We start from the raw sequence: 27,478 nt of genomic DNA on the forward strand, positions 1-27,478 counted from the left end.
GGTTACATAGAATTGCCATTTACTACCATGTATTAGGCTATCACTGTACTTTAACAAAATAGTGCTTACACTACCATTAAAACATTTGGACACTCCTATTCATTCTGCGTTATTACAATTTTCCACATTCCAAAAAAGGACTATGTGAGTTTGTGACCAAAATGTTAAACAAATACTGTTAAAAAAAAAAGTTTGGACTTGTGGAGTTTATATGTATCTTAGGCACTTGCTGGGTGCTTTTCATTCATCTGCTCCCACATATATTCAGTCACATGATGTTCCCAAACATTTGCCTGGAATTTCCAAGGGGCCAAATATTCCCCTTGTGCTCTGTCATGATTGTAGTGTTATATTTAGCAATAATCAAAATGATCTTTCTTTGATATAGTGAAGACTTGATAAGGTATTGTTCTTTTTTTAATCTGGCTGAGAAGCCTGAATAAACAAACTTTATTTCTGTGAACATTTAGCTCAACACCAACAAAAGCTCAGGACATATTTTAGACATCACAATTAAAACAGAAAAGTGCTTTTTAAAATTAATACAGAAACAGTGTTATAGTACCTACAAACCTGATGTATAATCATTTTTAAGAAAAATCAAAATAAAAAAAATAAAATTATACAATTAATATAAAACAAGATTTCGCCTCATTTCAGTTTGACATCACAAATTAAGTGCCTGTTAAACAACAAATAAAACTATGTACATACAAGCAGGTATTTATGCATTTCTGTTGGCTTGTTGGTGTTTTCATTTTATGAAAGCAACTTCTGGGATCTTTCCTTGAGCCTAAAAGAGACAGAAATATTATGAATAACAAGTCTCAAATGAATTTGATGAGATTTCAATAGCACATGTGGTCCACCTCAAACTGTCTATCTGACCAATGTAACCAACATACATTTACTGTAATGATTTACAACATGTTCACAAATAACCTGATCTCAAAGAGGGAATTCAGATACATTATAGATGTCAAATTTAGAGATGGTTAATCAGCTTTTGGTACATTTTAAACTAGTGGGGTTTTCTATAGTTAATGCCAAGCGAACAGAACTGCTGACATATTATACACTATTTACTCAAAACTGGAATTTCTGTTAATTGGCTAAGCAGATTCATACCTTCAGTTCCGTGAAAATCTGAGCAGCTCTGTGAAAATCCCACGAGTTATCCTGCAAACATCTAACAGCAATACACAAGCTTTAAAAACAGAATTGGGATAATATAGACTAAAGGTGGGTGGTATGACCAAAATAGTTGTTTAAAGTAAATGCAACTGAACAGTGTTCAAATGAACAGTATAGTAATCTTCACTGGATGAAAGAAAATTAAAACGTTTTTGATTTAGAAATATGCCTATTTATATTTAATTTAGAAATCGACATTATCACATGGTTATTACCATGCGATAATGCCTATTTCTAAATTTAATATTTTTCAAAGAAAAAGTACTTTATTTATGGTCCCAAAAATGATGTAAAGCAGTCCTGCTAATAACCGCACAAATATATCTACTGTAGTAGAACTTGTAGCTCAACATCCTTGGATGCAAATAAATAGCAAGATCTCTGCTTTTGTAAATAGCATCATATCACCCAGCCCTAGTATTTCCCACATCTTCCATAGAAACATCCATATTTAGTTCTTCAATCAAAGCGCACCTATTATGCTAATTCAAAGGTTCCTAATTTTGTTCTGGAGGTCTCCTACAATAATCTCAAGTAAAAAACACTTCTATTTTCTCCTGATATCCATTGTGCATTACCTCTTTTCTCACAGTGTCTGGAACGGTTCAATAAAGGATTTGGTCTCTCTAAACCCCTCCTTTCCGAAAGTTTCCTCTGCTCTGATTGGTCAGACGGCTCAGTCTGTTGTGATTGGTCGACTGATTAAAGCGTGTGTTGGAAACCAAATGTCAATTACCATATCTGAATTTCAGGTGTGGAGGCTTCCTCAGCACTTTATACACAGTGATATGAACAATAACGATGCATAATTTTCACCATATCGATTTCAGGGCAAATCCTGTATCAAATTGTGCGTCTCAGTGCTTCAGGGATTTGCTTTCGCAGCACAGAAAACAGCATCTTCTCGACACGTCGACAACATGAACCAAACTCTTCCGGGCCTCAGCTACAACTACAGTGTTTGAGGGCGGGTCAAAGTAGATGTTTGCGGGCAGCCAATGAAGACCATAGGCTGACATTTCACAAATTTGTTACAAAGCCTAAGCTAGAAGTAAGACTTGCGACTCATTTCAGGCACTTTAGAATCATTTGGGAGACAATAATTTATCATGCACTTTGAAACTTTGCAGAGCTTTTACAATTACAAACAGCTATATTACATTACATTACGTGAAAGGTAATTTTTGAAAAAGCATAATAGGGGCACTTTAAGACCTAAAAGTATAAGGGTATGTTTTTTCCTCTCTGCTCACTTTAGAGACCATTCCAGGTTCATTTCCGACATCTGAGAGAAGGCGGAGAGCATTTCCTGCTGGGATGCAGAGAGGGTGGGCACTGGGCTACTCGAGGGGGTTGGGTCTGGTGATGCAAACGCACAGCGCATCTCCTCAGTGGTGGCGTTCCTCACAAAGAGCTCGTCATTCACGATACACAGGCTGCAAGATGCAACAGATACTAATAAACATGCATCAAATCAACATTGTGTATCTAAGACTACAATATGTGACTCCAATGATTCTTTTAATTGGCTGCTGGAGAGTCAAAGTCCGCAGGGAGAAACCAGTAAATGAAGATAACCATATTAAGCAATATATTAGAGCAAGAGCTAAAGAAAAACAGAAGCAGGCAGTGTTTTTGTTTAGTCACGGTTGTGATTTGCTGTTGGCTTTTCCTACCCAGAATTCCGAGCTGGAACTGTGATGAAGACTCTAGAGAACGCCCTGACAGAGTCTCTCGATTTGTCATCAACTAAAGAGAGGAAAATAAACATTTTGAGTTGAACACACTGACTACACATGGACAGCAGTAATCTAACTATTGAACTTATTCTGAATAGACAATTTTCTGATTAAGGTGTTTACATGAGTTGCTTTTAGAATATTCCGTTTATGTTCCCGTTTTAATTGTTATAGAACATAGATCGATTAATGGTACGTCATTACGTCCCCATGTCACACTACGCTGTCCGATGTCCAATCATAGCGCGACTTTCGTGGGTCTGTTAAAATCAATGGGCTCAGGCAACCCGCTGTAACTTTACCTGCAGATGTCTCTGTTAGACAGTGTTCCTTTATAAAAACAAGTGATTTTTATACTTTTTAATGTAATATATATATATATATATATATATATATATATATATATATATATTGTTTTATTTTTGTAATATTATATATTGTGTCTTTCAGATTTTTTTTAAGAGACACTGCCCATCTTGCCTCCTTCTTGACAGCCTACATTTCGAATAATAGCTTTTATTAATGATGAAAATTAAGGTTTCAAAATCGTGATTATTTGTATTGTTTTTTTCTGCCGTCGAGCCACAGGCGCTCACTGAATGGCCTTATGGCTCGCGAGCCTAGAGGTTCCCGACCGCTGTTGAAAGCAGACAATTAGGAATCTGGGATTACAGATACAAATTTCTTGTATTTTAATTTAACAATGGAGCAGAATTATTACACACAAATAAAAAAATATAGAGGAGGCAGTGTCAGAGTGAGCAGTCAAGCGAGACACGCACCATAGCAAACGTCATGGCAACGACATTTCAGACGGACAGATACGTAAAAGATAAACGGGACATTTGAGCGCTTTGTTACTGTTTTGTACGCGCTGTTATATTAAATATAATTCAAATTCTGTTTTATTTGTCACAATATTATTGATGATTTTTGATAGGGGCACTTTTGATACTTTTTTAAAAAGGGTAAGGGCTCGAGCCCCCAAAGCCCTCCCCTCTGCACTTGCCTGGTGTGTGTGTCACAAAATGCGGCAAAAACTCCTACACGACGTTAATAGTTAGATTAAGGTGTGTACATGTCTACAAGGCACTTTGATAATGCGACTAAAATAGGCATAATCCACATGTCTTCATTCGATTTTTGTTTAATTCGAGTATGGCTTTAAACGGATTAAGGTCATTAGAAATCGCTGTTTACATGGTAGATTCTTAATCAGAGTATGGTCTTAATCAGATTAATATCGGAGTATTGTTGTCCATGTAAACATACTGATTGTTATTTTGACATGTAACTGTGTTCAAGCAGACTCACCCTCTTTGAACACTCCACTCACTGTGAACACTAATAAAGTCCTCTATGGAAAAGACAGGAAACAACAAGACATCAAAAATTGTAAATAGCTCCAGTGATAGCAGTGTTAAAATCATTGATGAACTCACTGTGTATGTGTTGACATCAACATTGATGGAATTAATGTCGTGCTGGGTCTTTGGGAGCTCATTGAGGAAGGCGACCACAGTCAGGCGAGTGTGTTTTAGCAAGCGGAACCAAGTGGCTGTAAAGAAGAAGATGCCTGTACATAACAAATATAGATCTGGTTTTCTATATTTTTGCACATTGTAAACACTCATTTGTAAATGTGCTAATTTCACATGAAACATACAGGGATCTTTGATGTTCTTGATATTGCGGCTGTGTTTATGATAATCTTTCAACCTGCACCTGCAAAATTATAGGAAATAGAAATGAGACCACAATACTATTTTGCACATTTACAAACATTAAAAATTATTTACATTCAAATGTACTTCCTTCCCCACTAATAAAAGTGTACAATGTGGATGAATCTAACTAAAGTCTGGGTCACATTTCACAATCAAAATAAATAATGAAACAATTTGCAAAATGTTTTAAGGACAGAGAGCTCTCTCTGTACCTGGAGGGATTGTTTATGGGTGGTAGACTGAGTGAGAAGGTGGCACCATCATGATACGCCTCCAGCAGCGGCTGTCTGTTCCCAGAGTCATATACACAGTAATAACTGCCACAAAACAAACACACATCACTGCTGATGAAAGCATTCTTAATAGAAAACATTAAGCGGCCCCTATAGTTCAACAGTTTCACACATGCACTTACTGTTGCAGAAAATGCTGAATGACACCCTGGATTTCATTCGAGACAAAGCAGCTGCCCTGAATTAATTTTACAGGCACATCCAGTTAAAAACTTAAATGTCAACGGTTCAGCTCAATATAACAGTGCAGACTTCCAGGCTACCTTGCAAGGAGGGATGTTTGTGCGAGTTTCCACGTCAAAGCTGATCGGAAGTGGAAGCACATGACCATCCTACGGAAATAACAGCATTACAAAGAAATGTTTTAACCACATCATGCAAATGTTAGTGACTACATTTTGATGATAGATTATAAATACAAACATTGTTTTTTCCTTGTAAAAATGTGAACTGATGAATCATGCCAGTCAGGAGAGTGTCTGAGGACTTAATCAGTGTGTGTTCTTTTGGCAGCCAGTCTGGAATCAGGCATCCTGTCCTTGACCAGTTAATGATTGACTGACTTGATATCGGACAAACACTATAATAATGGCACCGTACATTGAGTCCTGTTAGTTCAAAACATTATTGACATATTAAAAAAGCTCACCAGTCTGTGAAGCCTTGGAAATCGCTCCCGAATAGCACTGTCAAGGAAGACAAAAGCAAAACAGTGATGCACCTCATCATTACAGCAGACAGACACACAATGATCACCTGTGCACTCCCAAGGAATTTCTTCTGATTTATTTATGTTTATGCAAATACAATGAATGATTGATTGCTGAAATGTGTTTTGTGACTAACGGAATCAAATAATTAGAAACAATATTCAGCACCAAATAAATAGTTTTAACCATATTTTCAACACACTCTCTAGATGGATTGGTTCAGTTTTTAGTGTTTTAACCAAGCAGCAACCTCCTCCAGTTTCTCTTGAGGCCAATATGGAAGTGACTTAAACTGCAATTCATCGACTGGCCACTAGAGACAGACTCCAGAAGGAGCAGAATCTCATTGAGCCCCATGTTAAAATAATAATAAATAATAATAATAATAATAATAATTTGTTACATTTACAGTGAGGAAAATAAGTATTTGAACACCCTGCTATTTTGCAAGTTCTCCCACTTAGAAATCATGGAGGGGTCTGAAATTGTCATCGTAGGTGCATGTCCACTGTGAGAGACAATCTAAAAAAAAATCCAGAAATCACAATGTATGATTTTTTAACTATTTATTTGTATGATACAGCTGCAAATAAGTATTTGAACACCTGGGAAAATCAATGTTAATATTTGGTACAGTAGCCTTTGTTTGCAATTACAGAGGTCAAACGTTTCCTGTAGTTTTTCACCAGGTTTGCACACACTGCAGGAGGGATTTTGGCCCACTCCTCCACACAGATCTTCTCTAGATCAGTCAGGTTTCTGGCCTGTCGCTGAGAAACACGGAGTTTGAGCTCCCTCCAAAGATTCTCTATTGGGTTTAGGTCTGGAGACTGGCTAGGCTACGCCAGAACCTTGATATGCTTCTTACAGAGCCACTCCTTGGTTATCCTGGCTGTGTGCTTCGGGTCATTGTCATGTTGGAAGACCCAGCCTCGACCCATCTTCAATGCTCTAACTGAGGGAAGGAGGTTGTTCCCCAAAATCTCGCAATACATGGCCCCGGTCATCCTCTCCTTAATACAGTGCAGTCGCCCTGTCCCATGTGCAGAAAAACACCCCCAAAGCATGATGCTACCACCCCCATGCTTCACAGTAGGGATGGTGTTCTTGGGATGGTACTCATCATTCTTCTTCCTCCAAACACGTTTAGTGGAATTATGACCAAAAAGTTCTATTTTGGTCTCATCTGACCACATGACTTTCTCCCATGACTCCTCTGGATCATCCGAAAGGTCATTGGCAAACTTAAGACGGGCCTGGACATGTGCTGGTTTAAGCAGGGGAACCTTCCGTGCCATGCATGATTTTTAAACCATGACGTCTTAGTGTATTACCAACAGTAACCTTGGAAACGCTGGTCCCAGCTCTTTTCAGGTCATTGACCAGCTCCTCCCGTGTAGTTCTGGGCTGATTTCTCACCTTTCTTAGGATCATTGAGACCCCACGAGGTGAGATCTTGCATGGAGCCCCAGTCCGAGGGAGATTGACAGTCATGTTTAGCTTCTTCCATTTTCTAATGATTGCTCCAACAGTGGACCTTTTTTCACCAAGCTGCTTGGCAATTTCCCCGTAGCCCTTTCCAGCCTTGTGGAGGTGTACAATTTTGTCTCTAGTGTCTTTGGACAGCTCTTTGGTCTTGGCCATGTTAGTAGTTGGATTCTTACTGATTTTATGGGGTGGACAGGTGTCTTTATGCAGCTAACGACCTCAAACAGGTGCATCTAATTTAGGATAATAAATGGAGTGGAGGTGGACATTTTAAAGGCAGACTAACAGGTCTTTGAGGGTCAGAATTCTAGCTGATAGACAGATGTTAAAATACTTATTTGCAGCTGTATCATACAAATAAATAGTTAAAAAAAATCCTACATTGTGATTTCTGGATTTTTTTTTAGATTATGTCTCTCACAGTGGACATGCACCTACGATGACAATTTCAGACCCCTCCATGATTTCTAAGTGGGAGAACTTGCAAAATAGCAGGGTGTTCAAATACTTTTTTCCTCACTGTATATATCTTGTTTGTTTGTTTGTTTGTTTGTTTGTTTGTTTGCTAGAAAGACTTCAGATAGTAAGTTTCCAGTTATAATGGCTCAATTCCAAAACAAAATAATTACTATAAAAGGTTAATGAGGTTTAAGTCATTCATGACAGACGTATGAAAAGTTAATTGAATGAAAACAATAGAGTATGAATTAAGCAGTTGAAAGACTAGTTAGTAGACTGCAAGTATGTATTTTATAGGCCAATAACATAATGATAGCATCTTATCTTAGCATTCGCTAAAAACTCACATGACAGTCTTTTGCTTCATAAAATGCATGATTTTAGAGATTTTATCCTCAGATTTGAAATGAAGCATGACCACACTTGTGGCTTCACCTTAGTTGTGGTTATAAGTTGTTATGATACATTCACATAATATTTGTATACATTTAAAAATATATTATTAATATTTTTTATTTTTGTTTTAATGTTTAAGCCTATATATCTCCATATTAATAACAGTCTTGAATTGTCTTAGGGCGTTTTCACACCTACCTTGTTTGGTCCGGATTTTCTGACTTTTCAGTTTGGTGCGAATCAAAATTACAGGTGAGAAACCTCCCCAGTACCACAGTCCGGACCAAACAGATGAAATTTGGTCTGACGAAAAGAGGTAGTCTCGGTCCGGATCAAACTGCACAAAGGTTCGGTTCGTTTCTAATGTGAAAGCATTTTCTGTATTGTTCGGACTTTCAGACCATTTACAGGAAGTTCCTGTTTATGTTTAAATATTATAATGTTATTTTTAAATTCAATCTAGGCTACATTGATTATGAAAAGTGAAAAGATGCGCAATATGTCAGAAGACAGAAGGTCAGAAATGATTTTGAAAGAAATTTTGTATGACTTTGCTTAGAAAGCCTTTCTTTAATGTGAATTTCGTTTCGTATAAATTGTATCTTAATTTTAATCAACGTTTAATCAGATAATTGCCTGAATTGAATACATAAGAAGCAAATTGTCTATAGCAGACAATGATCCTGGGAACGATCACATGCTTTGCACATGAACTGGAGCGCGTCTCAAATAAACCGAAACTCAGCAGCTACTTGTCTTACAAACATGAGAAATATGTGTATATAAAGCTTGAAATGTCCACTTTTAAACGTAACGAAAAGAAAATAGTCAAGCAATGCGCACTGTTCAATAGTGGCAACGATATGCGTCCGTTCATTCATTCTTGACGTCAGACGCACGTCCGTTTACAAACCAATCAATGTCCAGATGCCGCCCACATAGATGATGACGAGTGGACGCAAGTGTGTCATGTAAAGTTCTTTAGTGCGCTCGCATAATTGCAATGTGAAACCAAACCAAAACTAACCGAATGTATAAAATGTATCAAAACATGAACTTCGGTTCGGACCTTGGTGCGGACTTTCAGGTGTGAAAACGCCCTTTAACTCTTAAGCGTTGGATTTCTAGATATATGTTACTTATGTGTATATTCAGAAAGACTTGCGAGCAGCAGCCCTTTTATTTGGGGTATGTCAAAATGCCCCACTTGCCAAAATGGGGGATGACAGGCAAGGGTTTAACCAACAGGTCTGCGGTTATGTCTTATAAGGAACCGTGTCTGTTTTTGGTATATCTGTCAGCTAATTATTCCAACCTATTTTCCGAGCTGACTGGCACTGACCTGATGTATGAGGTCTGATCTTTGAAGTGATCACACAGAGGGTTCCTGTCCAACCACAGCTCCACCAGCCGGAACCCCTTCACCATATCCAGCTCTCGTTCTGACTTCAGCTACAGAAAGACAGAGAATGAGGTACAGCAGACACTGAAAGTAAATTCTGTGGAGCCTGCAGTTGAGTAAATAGAAGCTAAAGAATTAAGTGGGCTAATATTCTGCAGAACAAACGTATCTCACTATTAATGTAAATAGGAGACGGTAAAAGCATTACCTCATTATGAGACAGGTTCAGTGACTGCAGGTTGGGGACTTTGTTCACTAGTTCTGCAATATCATCCAACTTATACAGCTTGTTGTTGCTCAGGTTCAAGCACAACAACTGTGACGAATCAAAGAAAGATAGGGACAGAGATAAAACGTTACTTAAAACTCTTAACGTTCTTTACATCAAAGCAGGGTTTCCCAAATTGATGACTAAAGCTTTTATTACTTTTATCTGACCACAGAACCAGATCCCTTTTGAAGCTCCAGTCGTGTCTGAATTTGTTGTATGTATGAATATGATTTTTTTTGCTGGATTTTTCTTGATATAAATGGGAACATACTTCAGAGATATTTTACTATTTTCATACTAATAGAATTTCTAGGGGTGGCAATAATTGTGGCCAAAATGCATTGGAGAATTGTTTTTATTTGATAAGGAGATTTTCCCCCACTTTCAATTGTTTTACTTCAATGAAAGGTTAGAATTTTCTGATTTTTTTTTAATGAAAGATCAAAAGATAAACAATGCAGAACAATTTTTTTCACAGCCACCGTTGCTCATATTTATCAAGGGTGCCAATATTAGTGGAGGACACTGTACATATGGTCGGTCGAAAGTTTACTTTATAAAGTTTTAAATATGGATATTTTTCTTACACAAACACATCGATTCGCTTCAGAATGCCTTTATTAACACCCCGGAGCAGTTATTTGATGGGCAGATGCACTTTTTATGGACTTCAAAAACAGAGCAACTATGAATCCAATTCTTATGCTTGGATTAGCCTGGACTTTTGTAATACAACTCAGATTTTATTCGTCTGAAAGAAGAATGTCACATACACCTAGGATGATTTGAGGGTGAGTAAATTATGGGCTAATTTTCATTTTTGGGTGAACTATCCCTTTAAGAAAAATAAATAATATTACTGTCAAATGCATGTCAGATAATAAAAATACTGTAATAAATAAAGTAGTTCACTGTATGTATTTGTTCATGTTTTATTAAGGGATAAGTCTGAAGCACACCATAAAATAATTCTAGCAATTAATACAGGGCTAGCTGTATATACAGATACACACCCAGGTATCGGATCAGTACTCGGTATCGGCCGATACCCTGAGCCCAGGTATCGAAAAGGGAAAAAGGGTATCGGAACATCTCTAGTGTCCAGCGATGCAACAAAGTTGAGATATGTCTAACCATGCAAATGAAGAATGACTTTCTAGAGCGACAACCAATAGGAGTAATGTCAGTGAAGCTCATGTGATCTGTTGCTATATCTTGTAATGAATGTCGATGGCAAAATTGAGAGGTTTAATTGGTCAACGGCTTTCCTATAATTTTAGATATGTCTCCGTGGTACTCACCATGCTGACTCAGAGTCTGAATGTTTTCTTAACCCACCCAGATAGACCGGAGGTTGCGCTTTTGCCACAGATAAATAGCTGCGATGGCAAAGAGCACTTACTGTTTCTTCTTCATCTTTAAAGTTTCTCGTACATCTTAAATATTAAGCATTTTATGTACTGATTCCATTTATATTAAGTCTTTTCCCTCCAAAATATTTGTGTTTTAGTGACAATTTTTTATTTATTTTTCTTCATTACATTTTTAGCGCCATGTTAGCATTGAAGCTAATTACGTGGCAAACACAAGGTCAATAGCACAATCCATAATATAATTATATAAAACATTTAATCTTGACATAAGGTAGAAAATCTAAAATACTTTCAAGGTGACATTCCATGTTTCTGAATAAAAAATGTTTTTCCATGTAATGACATATTTCCTGTATTTGGCCCAAGTGTTCAAGTGGGCATGAAGACCTCAAGTTTTCCCTCCAAAATATTTGTGTTTAGTGACAAATTAGTTGTCTATGGAATGACGTTTTTTTGTTTGTTTGTTTAATTTTTAAAGCCATGTTAGCATCGAGGCTATTCACATTTACAACATAGTGCGCTTAACCTTAAATACAGCTCTGAAGTGCTATTATTGATAGTGTGGACTTGGTGTGAGTTAAGGGTTCTGAGCTTTGGCATTATTCTGACCTGGGACGTTCCTGTGCACTTACTTCCTGTCACATGTACACTCTGTCAAGTGGCCAAGACCACAAGTGTTGGCACTGGACACACAGGCCCTACTATCATGCATGGGCTAATAAGCTCTGAACCCATACCCCTCAGAGACACCTGACAAATGTTTCCTGGAATCAGTGTCGGAGCGTGACCTACCCACAGCTGTTTACCCTAGAAATACAAGCGCGTACTTCAATGTTTCCACCAGCTGGATGTTTTGATTTCCTATTTTTGTCTAGACATTGTGGCAGAGCTTTGCTGGATTAGATATAGCTACTATATTTATTCGTCACGGCTGGTAGACGAAGGAAACAGGTCATGAAGCAATGAACACCAGGCCTTTGATGCTTCTCGAAACATCATAGCTAATGTCATTGATCTTAAATCTACTCTGTCACCAACATTACTCAACATTATGCCGTTTAAAAGAGAACAATTAGTGGTGTTTGCTAAGGCTAGCATCACTATTATTATTGTTTATATTTATGGTTAATAATTTGAACAAACCCCAAACACTAAGTCTTACCTCTGGGATATTTTCCTGTATGATTTTGATCACAGCTTGCATGCAGTTTTTTTGGTTTAAGATCATCTCTATATTATGAGAAACCAAGTCTGGTAGGAAAGAGAAAAGTAAAGATATCATTTCTCATTTTGTAAATTATGAAGGTAACAGTGTTAATCTTGACTGGGGGAATCCATTGTACGGTGTCAGGGTTTTAAACCCTCAGTATAATTTTACCTGGATCAGTGCGGATGCTGCTCAGGTTGAGAGACTTCTGGGAACTATTGAAGCGTTTGGACATGCAATGCTGCAGAAAAGAACAGCAACAGTTAAAGTTACCATGAAATCAAATTGGAAAATTCTTGTTTTTATGGAATGTTGCAGCATTTATTATAAATTATTTAACCGTGCACATTTTTTATTTGTGTGCCCTCGGAAACTTCCCCTCCCTCTTACAGTGACATCTTTTCTCTAATGACGCATTTACTGGTGTGAGGGCGGGACAATCTGTCACTCACATAAGATTGAACAATAGCAAACCACAACCATCCAATTTCTGATGGACAAAATCAAGTATTGCTCTACATTTTTTCGAGAAGCTGTTTCACTTTGATATACACTCACCTAAAGGATTATTAGGAACACCATACTAATACTGTATTTGACCCCCTTTTGCCTTCAGAACTGCCTTAATTCTACGTGGCATTGATTCAACACTGTGCTGAAAGCATTCTATAGAAATGTTGGCCCATATTGATAGGATAGCATCTTGCAGTTGATGGAGATTTGTGGGATGCACATCCAGGGCACAAAGCTCCCGTTCCACCACATCCCAAAGATGCTCTATTGGGTTGAGATCTGGTGACTGTGGGGGCCGTTTTAGTGCAGTGAACTCATTGTCATGTTCAAGAAACCAATTTGAAATGATTCAAGCTTTGTGACATGGTGCATTATCCTGCTGGAAGTAGCCATCAGAGGATGGGGACATGATGGTCATAAAGGGATGGACATGGTCAGAAACAATGCTCAGGTAGGCCGTGGCATTTAAACGATGCCCAATTGGCACTAAGGGGCCTAAAGTGTGCCAAGAAAACATCCCCCACACCATTACACCACCACCACCAGCCTGCACAGTGGTAACAAGGCATGATGTATCCATGTTCTCATTCTGTTTACGCCAAATTCTGACTCTACCATCTGAATGTCTCAACAGAAATCGAGACTCATCAGACCAGGCAACATTTGTCCAGTCTTCAACTGTCCAATTTTGGTGAGCTTGTGCAAATTGTAGCCTCTTTTTCCTATTTGTAGTGGAGATGAGTGGTACCCGGTGGGGTCTTCTGCTGTTGTAGCCCATCCCCCTCAAGGTTGTGCGTGTTGTGGCTTCATAAATGCTTTGCTGCAGACCTCGGTTGTAACGAGTGGTTATTTCAGTCAAAGTTGCTCTTCTATCAGCTTGAATCAGTCGGCCCATTCTCCTCTGACCTCTAGCATCAACAAGGCATTTTCGCCCACAGGACTGCCGCATACTGGATGTTTTTCCCTTTTCACACCATTCTTTGTAAACCCTAGAAATGGTTGTGCGTGAAAATCCAGCTCAGTAACTGAGCAGATTGTGAAATACTCAGACTGGCCCGTCTGGCACCAACAACCATGCCACGCTCAAAATTGCTTAAATCACCTTTCTTTCCCATTCTGACATTCAGTTTGGAGTTCAGGAGATTGTCTTGACCAGGACCACACCTCTAAATTAGGGATGGGCGATATCTTATCGTTTGCGATATACCGGTAAAAATTCTCCCCACGATAAGAATTTGATAAAGCCTAGTTGATGGCGCGACCCATCCGCACAGTGCCGCCGCTGGCCGTCTCTTGATGCCCTAAGCGTTATTACTTTATGATGGCCGCGGTGGCTGCGTTCGTCAATTTGTATAGCTGAACGGGGTTGGAGAGAGAATTTTCTTGTGGTGCCCCCCGCAGCACTCGGTGCCCCGAGCGGCGGCACTGAATCCGCATCTCACGTGCAGAGCGAAAACAACTATGGCGGAAGCTGCGGAAGAGTTCATAGCTAAACGAGGGGCTACCTGAGGGCAATCTGAACCTGTACATACAGATGTATTTTCACTCGCTGAGCACTTGGACTGAGCGCTTAAGAGATTCGCTCTGTCTCAATCGATCGGTAAATCAAACTATTTCAGTTCGTCTCAATGAATGCAAAGTGTATTTGACGCACAGTAAACACTAGTGTGAGGCGCGCGACAGAGCGCTCAGTGTTTCACACACACTCAAAGAGAAAGCGAGAGAGTCTTATACCACACAGACTTGACGTGCTACATGTAAACAATATCATTTGTTGTATTTTCCTGCAAAATAATGGCGTTTATTTGGAATTATTCAACCTTTCATGAACAGGAAGAAACGAATGCACAAACGGTAATCTCATTGGCTGGCGTGCACCTATTACTGTGCCTGTTTTGATTTCAGCAAATCAGTTTGAATGAGCGCTGACAACGTGATTAATATTCATGAACCCAGAAGCTCATTATTCTGTAGTGCAGTTTATTTTTATTAGTAGAAGAATTCGTGGTATTATTATCTTATCAACTCAAATTACTGAAGTTCTATCATTAAATCATTATTTTCAACTTTTTTGTAATCTGAAGACATTTTTGGGATAATTACTTTTGCTGTTTCTGCTATTTTTACCACTGTTTGCACCATGAGTGTATGAATAAATACAGAATTGGTTTACATGTAGTAAAATTTGTCATTGATTTGAATTATTATTGTTTGTATTGTGATGTTTTTCAGCACAGTTGCACTATTTAAACATTACCTGCACTTTTACAGAAGACAATTATATCTGCAACTTTTCCATTTCTGAAAAGGCTGGTGTGGAATTTTGCATAAAAATAATAATAAAACAAACAAAACAAAAAAAAAATATATATATTTTTATTTTTATTTAATTTTTTTATGTATTATAGGAGCCTTTTTGATGACATGTACGTTTTACTTTAGATCATTGTTTGTTTTTCTGAGACTCTCAAGAATGCATGCAGCTCTCACTTGTATCCAAAAACATGGGGAATGATACTACATTTATCGTCATTGATATCGTTATCGCAATAAATACTAACAAATATCGGGATACATTTTTAAGTCCATATCGCCCATCCCTACTCTAAATGCGTTGAAGCAACTGCCATGTGATTGGTTGATTAGATAATTGCATTAATGAGAAATTGAACAGGTGTTCCTAATAATCCTTTAGGTGAGTGTATGTCACAATAGGGAAAAAAAGACGCCATTTCCATTTCATGCCGATTTTGAATGCAACAGCTGTCACCTGTAGGCCAAAAATGTTACTGCAGCAAGAAGCTGCTGCAAGTCCGACCTTTAAGCCTTATTTTCGCTTTCCCTTTTTGAATGACGAATGCATCTCCTTAAATAGACAGTTATCTACTTTACACGCAACGCGCATGCTAGTTGACATTCGCCTGTAGTCCTTTCGGTGTGTTCAAGCACAGATTTTTCACCCGACGGAGGCAACAACATGGTCGGCTTTCATCAGCGCTACAGATTTTTGCGGCCGATTTTTGATCAATTTACAACTATCAGCTATAGCATGTCAAAATTTTCATGAATAAATCAAACGTTGGTCAGTACAATTTAATCAAATCACGATATATACTAGTGTACATGAATATTAAGCCGCAAAAAGACTGTTTAAATATGAATCCTGCATGTTTCTGTGTTTCTCTGTGTGAATGAATGGTGCAGACGCACGGTTTCATTTAACACACACACCCACACGCAGTGTTTTTCAGCCTCTGCCGCCTCTATATATGAGGAGATGAATGCATGAACATCCTCTCCAGTCACTTCATGAGCATTTTACAGTTTCAATCGACAAAATCTATTGTCATATCATAAACACACACACACACACACACACACACACACACACACATGTTGGGTTTTCATGTTTTATGGGGACTTTCCATAGGCGTAATGGTTTTTATACTGTACATACCGTATATTCTATCCCCCTACACTGCCCCTAAACCTAAACCTAACCCTCACAGGAGACATTTTGCAATTTTACATTTTCAAAAAACATCACTTAGTCTGATTTATAAGATGTTTTCCTCATGGGGACCTAAAAATGTCCCCACAAGGATGAGGATTTCGGATATTGCTATCTTTGTGGGGACATTTTGTCCCCATAACGTGATGATTACCAGTCCACACACACACACACACACACACACACACACACACACACACACACACACACACACACACACACACACACACACACACACACACACACACACACACACACACACACACACACACACACACACACACACACACACACACACACACACACACACACACACACACACACACACACACACACACACACACACACACACACACACACACACACACACACACACACACACACACACACACACACACACACACACACACACACACACAAACTCAAACTCAAACTCAAAAGGTCTTCATGGCAAACCGTCAAAATAAAAGTTCAGTTTAACAAAGTAATTGTGACAGGATTAATGTTGTACAGTAGAATTTAGCTACGTCTCAATGTAATAGTAATATATGCATTTAATTTATACAGTGAAGAATATGCAGTGAATATGCAAGTGATGTCGGTATATATTGGCAAGAAATATCGGTATCGGCCAATAATTGTTTGTTAAAATCAGTATAGTATATCGGTATCGGTGCATCCCTAATCAGCGATAGTTTTTTTTTTTTGCTTTGGTTTGGTGTCCCCCTACCTTTAAATGCTCCAGATCTTGTGGTTTCAGCTCACTTTGGAGGAAACGGGGACTGGAACAATGGCTCATAAGCACGACCACCTGGGGAACAAGAAACATGGAACTCAGGATACATTAGTACAAGATGAATGATTTTAAGAATACATGAACCAGTAGAGTACCCTCTGCCCTTCACTGTCTGTGACTCTGCGTGTGAGTTTGCACAGAGCGCTGGCAGTGGCAGCATCCTCCAGATAGAAATGAACTGTATTTCCCTCTGTGGAGTACTAGACAAAAACACAGAAACAAAATCAGACAAAGACGTGACGCATCAACTGAAAATAAAGTATTGCTAATTTGCTGACTTGATTTTGTGGTCTACTAAAATAGATTTATGCTTTAATGTTCATTGACATTGTTGCAGCACCTCTCTTCCCAGTCTGTCAGTAATGCGGTTTAGTTCCTATCTCTGAGGAGCCCCTGATTGGGAAAAGGTCACGGTGGACGTAGGCGGAAGTACCGCCCCCGTGTTTACAAAGTGTGCGAAGACTAATACAAACGCCCTTTAGCAAAAAAAAAAAGGTAAAACAACGTTGTCGGACGATTTTGAAGTTGAAGATGGAGTGTTTTTTGGTAAAGGCCGTTTGTATTAGTCCTTGCACGTTCACTTGGGGCGGTACTTCCGCCTACGTCTAACGTGATCTTTCCGACGTTATGCAATCCGTGGCACTTCACAGAGCAGCGCAAGATGAGCAGTTTAGGTTAAAACGTTTTTTTTTTGTTTTTTTTGTGTGAAAATGACAGATCGTTTAGCCAGATAAGACCCTATTCCACGTCTGGGATCTTGCAGAGCCTCTGATGCCGCACCACTCGCATCGTTTTCCATTAAAAATGACATTACAATACTATAACAACGAGTTGGACATATATACTCACGCATCAACGCCAAACTTCAGTTTAGTGATTATTCACTGAATGACGTGTTCGGTGTCCTAGACACAACGTGTGCTAACAGGCTTTACAGTTATGGAAACAAAATCTAAACCAAACTGGACCAAGGACAAACAGCTTTTTTTTTTAAAGAGAGGGGAAAAACACCCAAGCCTGCCACTATAATCAGTCACTCTTGCGCACAAGATGAAATAATTAATTCAAGTGCACAGTGGAAGTAATAAAAAAAAAAAAAAAAAAAAAAACTTTGGCGTTGAATGTTTATTTAATATACACCGTGTCACTTCATACTTTCAACAGGCTTATTTTAATTGATTGGTAAAAATGCACATTGGTACATTCTTTCTGAATTAACATGAAATCATCCATCGTGTTTGAGTTCAGGAGATGACTTAACCCTTCTCCTGCCTTCGTTTGGGAATTACACTCTTTGGGGTCTCCACAGACAAAACAATTGTTTTTTTTAGGACAAATGTAATTTTACTGTTTATTAATGTTTTTACTCAACATCTGTGCAGAGTATTTATAATTTTTTAATTTCCAACTTTCATTCGTGGGAATAACATGGATAATTTGACATGGTTTAGTGTAAGATTTTTGCCCATCTTTTGGAAAAAACAGTTTTAAAATAATAAAAAGACTTTTACCAGTAAATGGCTGCAGAGCTCCACTATTTGCTATGTGCTATTAGACTGACTGAAAGACATCTTTTCACAAGTATTTTTCAGTTGGATTCATATCTAAATGCTATGAAAATCACAATTAAAATGTATTAATTTTGTCAAACTTTTTTTCAATGATGTTTCATTATGATTAGAATCAAACCTGAACAAGAGAAAAGTTGGAGTCTTTAGAGTTTATCATTTATTTCAAACATCTGATTTTCTTATAATTCTACAAATTTAATCTACACTTCAGTTACGAACTGTAACAGAACACAACATGAACATCAAAATGCAATGAACTGAACAGCAATAACAAATGTATTCATGTGTGTGTGTGTGTGAGCATGATCATTTTGCATTGTGGATGTTTTATGCATTGTTGGAAGTGTGCCACTTCATTTCTGTATGCGTGCTCTGTGTTGTTTCTGTTTTTGAGGATTAATTTTGTCCAATTTCTAAGCGGGGTCTCCAGAGACCCTGAGTGTGACTTTTTTTGTCACACGAACATAAAAACAGATATCAATCCAATATATTTTTTTATTTGTAGATCTAGAGAGTGTTGACCACCGTACAAAGTCTCATGCCATTTGGACAAAGGGAACATTTTTTTTTAACTTTTAACTTTTTTTTTACTTTAAACGTCCTTTGGGGTCAGAAAAGACCCCAAATACCGGAGAAGGGTTAGGGGACCCTTTTTTGATCCCTTAATTTTTTAAGGTTTAAATGGTTACTAAGGACTTTGTTGCAACGCAAAACAGAACTTAAGGGAAAACTTAAGCATTTAAGGGAAATACTTAGTGACAGCCTTAAGATTCCTTAAGTGGACCCTAGGGTTTTTTTCTTGCAACCCATGTTTCACTAAAGGTACCCTTAAAGGGTTAGTTCACCCAAAAATGAAAATTCTGTCATTAATTACTTACCCTCATGTCGTTCGACACCCGTAAGACCTCCGTTCATCTTCAGAACACAAATGAAGATATTTTAGCGTTATGAATCAGTGAGTCGATTCATGATTCGGATCGCATGTCACACCGCCAAACTGCTGAAATACGTGACTTTGGCGATGCAAACTGCTGAATCAACTCACTGATTCATAACGCTTCGAAGCTTCATGATGCATTATTTTGAAATCGGTCATCACTATAAGTCGTTATTTAGGTTTTTTTGTGCACAAAAAATATTCTCGCCGCTTTATAAAGTTATGTAGAACCACTGTAGAGAGATGGATTGTAATGACGTCTTTAGTACCTTTTAAGGGTCTTGAGAGTGTAAAGTGCATTGTGCCAATGGAGGCCTTTCCGAGCCATCGGATTTCAGCTAAAATATCTTCATTTGTGTTCCGAAGATGAACGGAGGTCTTACGGGTGTCGAACGACATGAGGGTAAGTAATTAATGACAGAATTTTCATTTTAGGGTGAACTAACCCTTTAACCTTGTAACTAAGGGTTTTCTTAACTTAAGGGCTTTCATGCAACCGGGCCCAGGAAATTATAATTTTGAAGTGAACTAATCCTTTAATGTATCTCTGTGCAGACACACCATTTTCAATGAGAAGCTCTGAAATATAATTTAACGTCTCAATCATTTTAATAAGTTAAATAAAAGTGTTATTGTGATATTGCTTACATATATACATTTTCTATACATTTATTCATTATAGGACCACTAGGACCCCAATCCGCCCTATTAATGGCCAGAATCCATAATCTTCTGTTTTTAGCACAGACATGTGATCCTTTGAAAATTTTAAATCCATCTTTTTGGTGGTTAAGAGCAGTTTACAGCACAACAGCTCTGTGTCATCTCCGTTTCTGCTATAGATATGCCGTAAAGAGTTCTGCTTTCTGCCCCGCATCTCTGTGATGACGTTGCACAGAAACCCGTCTATACAGTAAAACAGAACTGAATTACAAACAGCTCCACTGACCTCTAGTGGACAAACAGTTACACCTTCTAGCATCACTGACTAACTATGATCACTTACGTGTAGTGGAGTAAACGCAATGGGACAGAGATTCTGTAGCGATGTTAGCAGCCATCTCTTATCATACTTTTTTCCATGTGGGATCTGTGAAACAAACACATTTTTGGAATTAATTAATTCATGAGAGATAGAGAGAGAGAGAGAGAGAGAGAGAGAGAGAGAGAGAAAGAGAGAGAGAGAGAAAGAGAGAGAGAGAAAGAGAGAGAGAGAAAGAGAGAGAGAGAAAGAGAGAGAGAGAAAGAGAGAGAGAGAGCTTGCGCATGAGTTAGTAGCCTTAATAGTGAAGCGTGTTGCTTTAATTACAGCAAAGTTATCATCTCATTGCTGAGAAATATAATGTAGCTTCAGTAGTGAAGCTGTTTTATTAATAAAACTCACAGGGCAGAGGTTAAAAAGCCAGCCCCTCCAGAAAAACGCGATTATGCGATCGCGTGATTTAACGCATAATCAGCCAAAGTCCGCATATTCATGCGGGGGCCGCCTTTTTTCAAATACGCCGTACTTTCGCCGCATAAATTGCCTATTTCCGCGTGCAAAATATGCGGGGCTATCATGATTTCATAATCCCCGCATTTTCGTTGCAAAAAAAGTCATATATATTAGCAGAAAGTTGAAATTTTTTCGTTTACTTCACACAAGAGCCGCCATTTCCGCCTATTGCCATGGGAACGTTTTGAAGTGACGTGATTACCCGACGTGAACGTCATCGAAAAGCTTCAAACCCCGTGGAGAAACCATAGATACCGGTGAAACCATGATGAAGCACAAACTCCCATTGGCCAACAAAAATAACAGCAAAAGAGCAAAGCAGTTTCCCTGTGTGCTGACTGATTTCAAAACACAGCATCATGAAGCTTTGAAGCGTTATGAATCAATGAGTCGATTCAGCGGTTTGAAGCGTTATGAATCAATGAGTTGATTCAGCGGTTTGAAGCGTTATGAATCAATGAGTTGATTCAGCGGTTTGAAGCGTTATGAATCAATGAGTCGATTCAGTGGGTTGGATCGTCAGCAGTTTGACACGCGATCCGAATCATAAATCGACTCGATGATTCATAGCATCATGATGCTGTGTTTTGAAATCAGTCATCACTATATAAGTCGTTATTTAGTTTTTTTTGCACACAATAACTATTATCGTCGCTTCATAAAGTTATTGTAGAACCACTGTAGTGAGATGGACTTTGTAACGACGTCTTTAGTAGGCTACCTTTCATGGGTCTTGAGAGTGTACATTGTGCCAATGGAGGCCTTTCTGAGCCATCGGAATTCAACTAAAATATCTTAATTTGTGTCCAACAACATAAAGGGAAGTCATTAATGACAGAATTTTCATTTTTAGGTGAACTAACCCTTTAAGAGATTGCACTTTGTGCATTGGAAGCACTCAAATGTCTGTTTTGTATAGCGACATCTGTAAAACAGGAAGTTATTTATTAATTTTTTCAGAAGTTGTAGCATATTCCTTTTGTAAAGCTACAGAACTTGATTGACTAAATGTTTTGTAAATTTGAGCCATTATTAAGGTCTTCAATAAAACAAGATGAGAACTTAAATATTCCAGCACTTTCTGTGATGTAGTGCTTTTTTTCTCTTTCTCATCAAACCGCAGTTTTTGCCAGTTCCCGCAATTTTATCGCATAAAATTGCATAAATATCCCGCATTTTTCATCGCATTTTTTAAGAAAACGTGCCGCATAATCAAGGATTTTTGCCCGCAACAATCACAAAAAAAGCCGCATTTTTCTGGAAGGACTGAAAAGCAGCTTCTGAATGTTTGTGTGTGCACGCAATTTCGTTCCTTTATATAGTTTCCACCTCAATAAAAAAGCTGCGAGCGAGCGCATATAAGCACATCTGCTTCATAATTGACATAAAAGAAAAAGTAAAGAGGAAAAATAGAAAATTAAATAAAAAAAGCAGCAAAGTATCTTACTTTTCCTGTATAAACATGCTTCTATCTCATGTGCGAAAAGGAGTAGGAAGAAGTAAAACTTGTACTCCTACCCCTTTAATTCTTTTTAATAATACAACATTAAAAAGCTATATTTGTTGCCCTCGTCTTGTGGTGGCTTGGAATTCAAAGGGGAATCGGATATTTGTGTTTAGACGTGGGTTGGATGTCCAGATATCGGATATGCATCTGATTTAATACCACATTTGGAAGTGGTTCAGATAGGCTGCAAAAAAAAAAAAATTCAGATCTCGTGCAAGATGTATCATGTAATTCTGATCCAATTCTATTTCAATTTATTTCCTTGTGACACACAAAAAGAGATCATTAACAGATAGGGGTGTGACGAGATCTTGTGCCACGAGATCTCGCGAGACTAAACTGTGACGAGATTTCTCGTCGAGGTGAAAAGCTGTCTCGTGTCATATTGTCTTGACCTGGTCATGAGGGAGTGTGAGGGTGACGTGAGGATAGAATTGCCAACGCTACGTTTACATTACGCCTCCACTGTAGTTTTGCTTTTTGTAGAAATAAAAACGATATACTTCAGGTGGATAACAGTCGCTTCAATTCCATCAGCTCATCCAACACGAGCTGTTTGAGTTTACCTAGTGCGCAGCACTGCCACTGATCACGTGACGAGAAGACATTGAGCGTGTGTACGAGTGTGTGTTAAATGTTAGTGGACAGGACCGTGGCGGAGGATTCTTTGCGCAGCAGAAGCGTCAGACTTATATTTTAAAATATAACCGCTCCCTATTCAGAGTACGTATGATTGCGAAAGTGAAAAATAAACTCATTCAAACGCGATTTCAATACGTTACCGCTGTTTGAAAGCTGCTCCCTGAGGCACGTGAATATCTCCCAATATAAAGGCTCTCTCTTGTTGTTTTCCATCTCTTAGCTCTGTATCGTGCTTGAAGAAAAATTTTGTCTCTATTTGCACTTTGAATATTGAGTACTTTGATTATGGTTATTGTTTGCACTTAAAGGGTAAGTTCACCCAAAAATGAAAATTCTGTCATTAATGACTTCCCCTCATGTCGTTCGACACCCGTCAGACCTCCATTCATCTTCAGAACACAAATGAAGACATTTTAGTTGTAATCTGATGGCTCTGAAAGGCCTCCATTGGCACAATGGCACTTTACACTCTCAAGACCCTTAAAAGGCACTAAAGACGTCGTTACAAAGTCCATCTCACTACAGTGGTTCTACAATAACTTTATGGAGTGACGAGAATAGTTTTTGTGCGCAAAAAACCCTAAATAACGACTTATATAGTGATGACGATTTCAAAACAGGACATCATGAAGCTTCGAAGCGTTATGAATCAGTGAGTCGATTCAGCAGTTTGGATCGCCAAATTTCAGCAGTTTGGCGGTTTGACACGCGATCCGAATAATGATTCGACTCACTGATTCATAACGCTTCGAAGCTTCATGATGCCGTGTTTTGAAATCGTCATCACTATATAAGTCGTTATTTATACAGGCTATTCCACGGTGTATATAGGCACCATATCTTTTGTAATATACAATATACATATCAAAGATTTATGAATTGATATGCAGATAAAATGTACTTTTATTAACAACAGTAATGTGCAAAAAAGTATAGGGAAAATTTTAATATTCTGCTCTTACCATTGTTCTTTTGCAGTCTCAAGGCCTGTTCACACTGGGACGATTTTCGCGCGCGTTTATCGCCGACGTTTAACGCCTCGTGACTAAACAAAGGGCGCCAATGTGAGTGTGCAAACTGACGTGCAAAACGGCAGCCGTAAAAGCGTCATTTTTTAAAAAACGCCTCGGGTTCGTTTTTTTATTTTGACGCGGCGCGTTACATTTTTTTTTTGAAAGACAACCGTTTATCCCGCCCCTCGAATTGAGCCCTGCCAATGCTGTGTTCCCAGACCCAACATCTTGATGTGGGTCTGGCTTGTCAGGCTAGTAAAGTTGAGTAATGAGAGACAAAACAATTTCCATATGAACTATTCCTTTTTAAGGAAATGAAAAGAGAACTCTTACTGTCATTTTGAACCACTTTTTTTCTCCTCTCCCTTCATCTTCTGCTCCGAATCTGTTTGCATTTCCGATCCTGTCTGTTTGCCTCTCTCCTTTGCAACTGGGCCGTCCATATGGAATACTGCAGGAAAAGCATAACATGGGTTGGGAATGACATGCAAACCTCACACACGTCCAATCCTTATTTATGAAGCTGAATCAATTGCAATTTGCAACAACACTTACAATCTCTGTTTGGACACCCCATACTGACTACCCATCACAGACACATTAACACTGCCGTTCTGAAACCTGCTGCGGGGTCCCGACCAAGACGCCCCTGGTGCTCCACCACGATGCTGCAAGTGAACTGGATCATTGTGTAGGCTAGCCTTGAAGGACCCGCAACTTTGATGGACCCCCAACCAGCGGCGGCCATCATGATCTGAACCACACAAACATCATATGAAAAAGACACACCAGACAACTCATGATGTTTATCAGGAGGAATGGAATAATATTCTAGCCAAATGTTTTTAGTTGAATTATATTACTGTTATTCTGCATAAAGTACACAGCAAATACTATCTAGACTCACTGTATATGACAATTATCATGTCTGATTTTATATGATTGATTTAGAGAACCCACAGTGACACGGGTGTCACAAACACTGGGGATTATCTGGAAAGGTCTTTTTAAAGCAATATCCCTAAATTTCAACTCAGGAAGTCCCTAAGTGACATATAAGGAACACCCAGGTTCAGTCATGTGACAATTTGTGCATTTTTTGTTGCCATGGCAACATTTCCAAAATGGTGGTCTGTCTGGTTAGCACATGTTGCAGTGTGAGCAATTTTTTAATACACTTGTTTTTGTTACTAAAGGTATGTTTCAACCCATGCAACAATTCTAACATTTTAATAACTTATCATAGATTACACTTAACCTGATTTTAATAAATTTCTTAAACAAATTGATATAAAACAAGTTACGAAAATATTGTGGTGACATATGTCACATCGGGCTATTAACCTTAAAACAGTGGTGATATATGTGTCACATCGGGCTGTTAACCTTAAAACATTGGTGATAGTTAACCTTAAAACAGTGGTGATATATGTGTCACATCGGGCTGTTAACCTTAAAACATTGGTGATAGTTAACCTTAAAACATTGGTGATATATGTGTCACATCGGGCTGTTAACCTTAAAACATTGGTGATATATGTGTCACATCGGGCTGTTAACCTTAAAACAGTGGTGATATATGTGTCACATCGGGCTGTTAACCTTAAAACATTGGTGATAGTTAACCTTAAAACATTGGTGATATATGTGTCACATCGGGCTGTTAACCTTAAAACAGTGGTGATATATGTGTCACATCGGGCTGTTAACCTTAAAACAGTGGTGATATATGTGTCACATCGGTCTGTTAACCTTACAACAGTTGGTGGAATTTTGATGTTATGTATTTGTCATATTAAGAAACATATTAATGAGCTGCTCAATTAATTTAGCAGATTCAATAATTTTTTTAGTGTTCTATATTTTCTCTATGTTTTGTATCAAATCTGGGACTCAGAAAAATGTTAAAAGAACTGTTTAATATAATTGAAATATTGATTGGTATTGATCTGCACCAAATGTCAGGAAATCATGCATACTTGGGAAAATGACAAAATGACATACCATGGTGGCTGACAAAATGTTACGCAACTGTTTTCAGACTCTACTAGCATGTCTACATTTCACTGACAACAATGATTCTTAAAATCAGCAAGCAGGGTTTAATAAGTGTTGGAAGATCCGTCTATGGCTTGATATGTTTTGTTAATCATTTTTTAATAATATGCATAATTTTGATAAATGTTGTGGAAAAGAAAAGAAACTGCTATTTAGCAAAAAAATTATTAAATGTTTTTTTTTAAAACTGAGAAATAAATGCCCAATGTGACATATATGTAACAAAAAATTTATCATAAACGCCCAATGTCACATATGTGTAACATTACAGATCTTTCACAAGGAGGGGTTGTATTTCAAAAACAACTGCAGAAACATGTTACAAGTGGTCCATTAAGCCTGTTTTATATGCCCCATAATTTTCCTATAAGGATAAATTGGTCCGGGTTCTTATGGGTTAATGCTCATGCATGGTCAAAAATGTAATTGAATATACTTCAAATACTCCAAATAATTATATTATATATGGGTATAAATGCACATATATTTACTTCAGCTATATATATATATATATATATATAAGTAGCAACAGGTTCAGTTTTACCTGTAAATGAGCCGCTCGTGTTCCACACCTCTCTCATCACAGCGGAGCCACTCGAATCTAAAGGAAAGATCCAAACAGTGTGGAAGATTGTTGTTGTTCATGAATGTACTGCTGTGTGTGCTAGCAGCTTCCGCGTAACAAAACTTCAAAACAACTGTTTAACCAGAATAAAATTATTATTAAAAAAAATATAGATGGAGAATATGCAGAGAGCTCAAAACGAACAGTAGTATATGACTAATTGCGTCGAAAGGACGTCATTTGGTTTTAACGGTTCATGAGAACTACAATTCCCAAAATGCACTGACATCCATGTTTCTCGGTGGCGCCAACGGCTACATAAATTAATATGAAAAACTCCTAGTTTTAATTCAGCAGTACATATTTAAATACATTAAAAACATATTTAAATGTACAATTAAATACATGTTTTATTAATGTATTAATATTACCTCCTTTGCAGATAATCAAGTGGACTCGAAATATTTCCCCCCAGACTGGTTAATTGACAATTAAACATTAACAATAAGAGCTCATGTAAGCAAATTATAAGCATTACAAGTGTTATGTTTATTTTTAAATAATAGCATTCATATTTTGCACATTTAACCGTTGCACATAACCTCAACATT

General features: G+C 38.0%; 1 protein-coding gene across 1 annotated transcript; it reads right to left on the reverse strand.

Annotated features, from left to right (window-relative positions):
* nxf1a (nuclear RNA export factor 1a) lies at positions 1-27,102 on the reverse strand. Its single transcript, XM_079839054.1, has 21 exons — positions 26,847-27,102; positions 24,800-24,998; positions 24,578-24,695; positions 20,594-20,677; positions 17,175-17,279; positions 17,014-17,094; positions 12,431-12,500; positions 12,215-12,303; positions 9,617-9,724; positions 9,349-9,458; positions 5,603-5,639; positions 5,217-5,285; positions 5,076-5,131; positions 4,873-4,977; positions 4,600-4,658; positions 4,376-4,491; positions 4,248-4,290; positions 2,871-2,943; positions 2,448-2,630; positions 1,129-1,189; positions 1-793 (listed from the first exon to the last, which is right to left on the reverse strand). Exons 1-21 carry the CDS (start codon positions 26,881-26,883, stop codon positions 755-757), a joined length of 1,842 nt encoding a protein of 613 aa, XP_079695180.1. The 5' UTR covers positions 26,884-27,102; the 3' UTR covers positions 1-754.
* Between the last annotated feature and the right edge of the window lie 376 nt (positions 27,103-27,478).

The sequence above is a fragment of the Gobio gobio genome (assembly GCF_949357685.1).
Source record: "Gobio gobio genome assembly, chromosome: 16".
NCBI lineage: Eukaryota > Metazoa > Chordata > Actinopteri > Cypriniformes > Gobionidae > Gobio > Gobio gobio.